General features: G+C 36.4%; 1 protein-coding gene across 1 annotated transcript; it reads right to left on the bottom strand.

Moving 5' to 3' along the window:
- Nucleotides 1-345: 345 nt before the first annotated feature.
- LOC146460675 (uncharacterized) lies at nucleotides 346-2,064 on the bottom strand. The gene is made up of 2 exons (XM_085087904.1): nucleotides 1,967-2,064; nucleotides 346-1,574 (listed from the first exon to the last, which is right to left on the bottom strand). Exons 1-2 carry the CDS (start codon nucleotides 1,979-1,981, stop codon nucleotides 1,044-1,046), a joined length of 546 nt encoding a protein of 181 aa, XP_084944030.1. The 5' UTR covers nucleotides 1,982-2,064; the 3' UTR covers nucleotides 346-1,043.
- Nucleotides 2,065-3,886: the final 1,822 nt, after the last annotated feature.

Here is a 3,886-nt window from a genome sequence, read left to right as displayed (position 1 = left end):
CTAAAAATGGCCTATTTACAGCAAATAACTGAAAATTGTATGAATTGTTAGCTAAACACTGTATGAAGCATCAATCAAGACTAAAGGGATTTTTTGTTCGCGTCTCAGCCTCAAAGGGTGTTTCAAAATAGGCCATTTCCGAGTTGCTGTGAACCTCACTATGAAAACGAGGCTAAGTGCGAAACTTTTCATATGAAAATTAGTTTTGTTTGCATATGAATGAAAACTAATTGTCATAACAAAAACTTTGCACTCAGCCTCGCTTTCATAATGAGGTTCTAAGCAACTCGGAAATGGTCTCAGTGCAATACCACGCGAGGACCAATTAATTGTAATACTCACGAATCAGTGCAATAATTTATATCCTTTATTAAATAATCTTTACAAAGTATTCATTTCTTGACCTTAAACATAACAAAGTTAGGTATAAAAGTCATTTTTTACAGATAAGTATAAAATATACTACACGCAGAATCTCTTGTAAAGAGAAATTTTAACACTGTAGCTTTGTACAAAGTAAATTATATAAATAGTTTTATACAAATTTTCAATACAACTATCAACATATTTTAGGTTGAGTTGTTTGGTGAAATAAATACAAATAAAAAATTTAAGTTATGATTCTTAGCCTGTTTCAATTTTCTTAGTAATAGCTATATTTTCCTTTGGAATCTATGAACATGAACTCGGTAAAAATATCACTAATGACTTGCCTCTTAACGCTCCTATTTGCCATTCAACCATCCGACCGTTTTCCCGCACTCCATGAACATTTTTTCCCGCGTTTAGCTGCAATGTTTGGTGTAAGGCCAAACTGTTTAGAAACAAGCCATTTGCTACAGTTGTTAATGTTATCCCTAAAATCATATATTAAACAGATTCTTTTCCTTGTCTTTATTTTTTTCAGGAACTTGAGCTCAGCTCAAATTTCTTATAAATATAATTCTTAAATAGTCTTAATTACACGTTTTACAAATTTTATCCAGGAACATGATTACCCTGCGTTCCAGACACAGCCATTGATCACTGATAAACCCATTTTACTACGCCTTGCATGAGCAGTTTGTAGCAACCGAGAAGACCCCTCCCCCGATGCTCTTCTTAACGTAATGGGACAGTTCACATGCCCTTTTGCCATAGGTTTTAAATGTTGCACCCAAGCACTTGTCGCGTGCTGAAGCCACATCTCTGCAGACAGGAATTTTAACTTTGACTCCTTTGGATAGTGTTTCCAACCTGTAAATACCCGAGAAACAGGAAGGCTCAGGAGTTGCTGCAACAGATCTTTTTCGTCTCGTAGCTGTTTGTTCAGGTGGCGTGGTTACAGCAGCTGCAACCGTTTTGTTCGTAGATTCACTGCTTGCGTCATAGCTGGAAGTATCTGGGCTTGCTGAACTTGCTTCACCTTTTAGTCTTAACATCTCAAGGCCGTCATTTTGCACAGCATTTTCTTCATTTTTCTCTTTTACGATCAGGTTCTCGAGCTCCTCGTCAATGGTGTCCCAAGGAGATTCTTCTGATGTGATCGCACGACCACTTCCGAGGCTAAAAACGGCAGCAAGAATGAAAGCAACCTGTGATGAAAAAACAAATGATTAATTTTGGTTTAACTCACAATATTCTAATGATCTACCTATAATTTTCCCTTTGGCTTCCATGGGATTGTTTGATGACAGATATTGTGTTGATCATCACCGAAATCTCTCTATCAAACGACAACACAATGATAGAATACAGTGATGGGAATAGACCATTAGATCTCGTTACGAAGATGAAATTGTCACTGCTACAAATGTTTTATTCATTATTCAGAGCAGCTGAAAAAGAACCGAAAAGATTAAAAAAAAAACTTTATAATTACATTGAGAGGAGTGGAAATATTTTCCAGCTAATTCTGTATGAGTTTTCGTATGTGTAATTTCTTCAAACTCAGTGTATATGTCAATGTGTATAGATCGATACTCACCTTCAAAATCTCCATGTCTTCTTTTGTTCTTAAAAGCGTCAAAATGCCTTATGCTCCTGTAAATTTGTTGTTTAGTCTTGTCAAGCTGAGGATCCAAGAATTTCATGTCCAAGCAGATAATGACGGTCCTTTTATAAGAAAGAGCGATCCAAATTTGGTTCATATGCCGCCGAAAAACGGGAAAGTACATTTTATCAGTGATTACTTCACTCGTTATATTTGTACGCTCGCGTTTCATCTCCTTAAACGTATTTTACGTCAGCCTACAACGATTCCTCGATTGCAATCGTTTGAGTAATGTTGAAGCTCAGCGCGCCAGCTAACCGGAACTTCCTAGAGCTAAGGTATAAAGCTTCCTATAGCTATATAGCTCGGTTGCAAACAGTTACAAATAAAACCACGCGACCAATGACACCGCATTCCTTTCAAAGCATTTCCAGTGAAGCCATACACTGTAAACACTTTAAATGAGAGAATTATCCATTGTTTGTATTTTATTTCTATTTATTCTCTCCTTGAAGAAGTTACGTTCTCAAGTTTAGATCTTCCTGCTTCCGCCATTTCTCAGCATGATACTATGGGCGTTGGTTTCTCTCTCTATATCTCTTATTTTTGTAGTTTTTTTTTATTATTTTTTTTTTTTTGGTATTTCCGAAGCATTTTTCCCTTATGATTATAAATGCTCGCAACACCCATAGAATTCTGCGAATCGCGTCTGAAATTCGGTTTAATTAAGATATTATTTTCCGATCTTTCTAATAGGAAGTTTTCTTGTTCTCTTATCAAAGGAAGGAAGACTATTTGAACTGCACTCTGTATATCTACCAGAATCCGTTGTTCATATTTTGCATTTTAGTCTGGTTCCAAAAACCCGATACTTTGAATAAATCAAAAAGGGAAACTACATTTAAATAAAAAAAAAAAACCTTCAAAGCCTACGGAAAAGTACTCCATCGGAGTTTCGTGTCATTTTTAGGAAAGTCTCTGTCAAGTTGTCGGACCCGCCTTGCAGACATTTCTTGCTGTGAAACAAGGAAGAATATCTACCCGGCAACAATTCGTTATTGAGATTGCACATCCAAAACTCTATTTTGAGGAGTTTTGAAAGTATTGACTATCAAAAAAGTGCGTAAAAATAATAGTTTTAGCGCCAAAGAAACTTCCTGTAGTTAAATATATGATATGTTAGGTCAAGTATTTGCTTATGAAGCGATAAACGATACTGATTTCCGGATTTATTACGCGCGCCAGTTTTATTACGGAATATAATTACACTTCCACTGATTTAAAAAGACTTTCGTTTATAAGGTGTATATTTTAATTTAGCCCTAAGCTTAAAATGGAGAATAAATGTGTTTACCCAACTTGCAGGCTTTTCTCCCCTCTCCTCCCCCTCCCCCCTCAGGATATTGCATGCGGTGTGAACACAAACCGGGTTCAAATTACGTGTTCTTTTCAGGGATTGTCTATTTGTCAAAACAATTCAGTTATTAGCATTTATTTCTATTCTTATCTACGTGTACACAAATTCCACAAATTGATCGGCAACTGGTTCGAGAAGGTATCTATGTATGATGACGTCACGGCCATCGGACAATTTTGTCTGAATTTAGCGTAAAATATAATTCCTAATATTATTTCCGTTGTACTCGTACAACCAGTGTAAAACTGATGTTTCCTTATAAGAATGCTTTAAGAGTTTCATTTTCTTTAGTACACCGTGTTGCGTGACATTTTGTGACACCACATGAGGAAACCGCACCCTGACCTGTAGAAAAAGCTCTAACTTCCGGGATCTGTCTCTGATTATCAACAAGGAAGACCAACGAACTCGAGACGTTCGCGCTATCACCAGAAACAACTCAATAAATTGTCTTTTGTTGATGGTAATTCTTTTATGTCCAAGCGAAGAGACAAAAC

Source organism: Pavona decussata, unplaced genomic scaffold (assembly GCF_977016875.1).
Source record: "Pavona decussata unplaced genomic scaffold, jaPavDecu1.1 SCAFFOLD_208, whole genome shotgun sequence".
NCBI classification, from domain to species: domain Eukaryota; kingdom Metazoa; phylum Cnidaria; class Anthozoa; order Scleractinia; family Agariciidae; genus Pavona; species Pavona decussata.
This window is presented reverse-complemented; position numbering and strand designations above follow the sequence as displayed.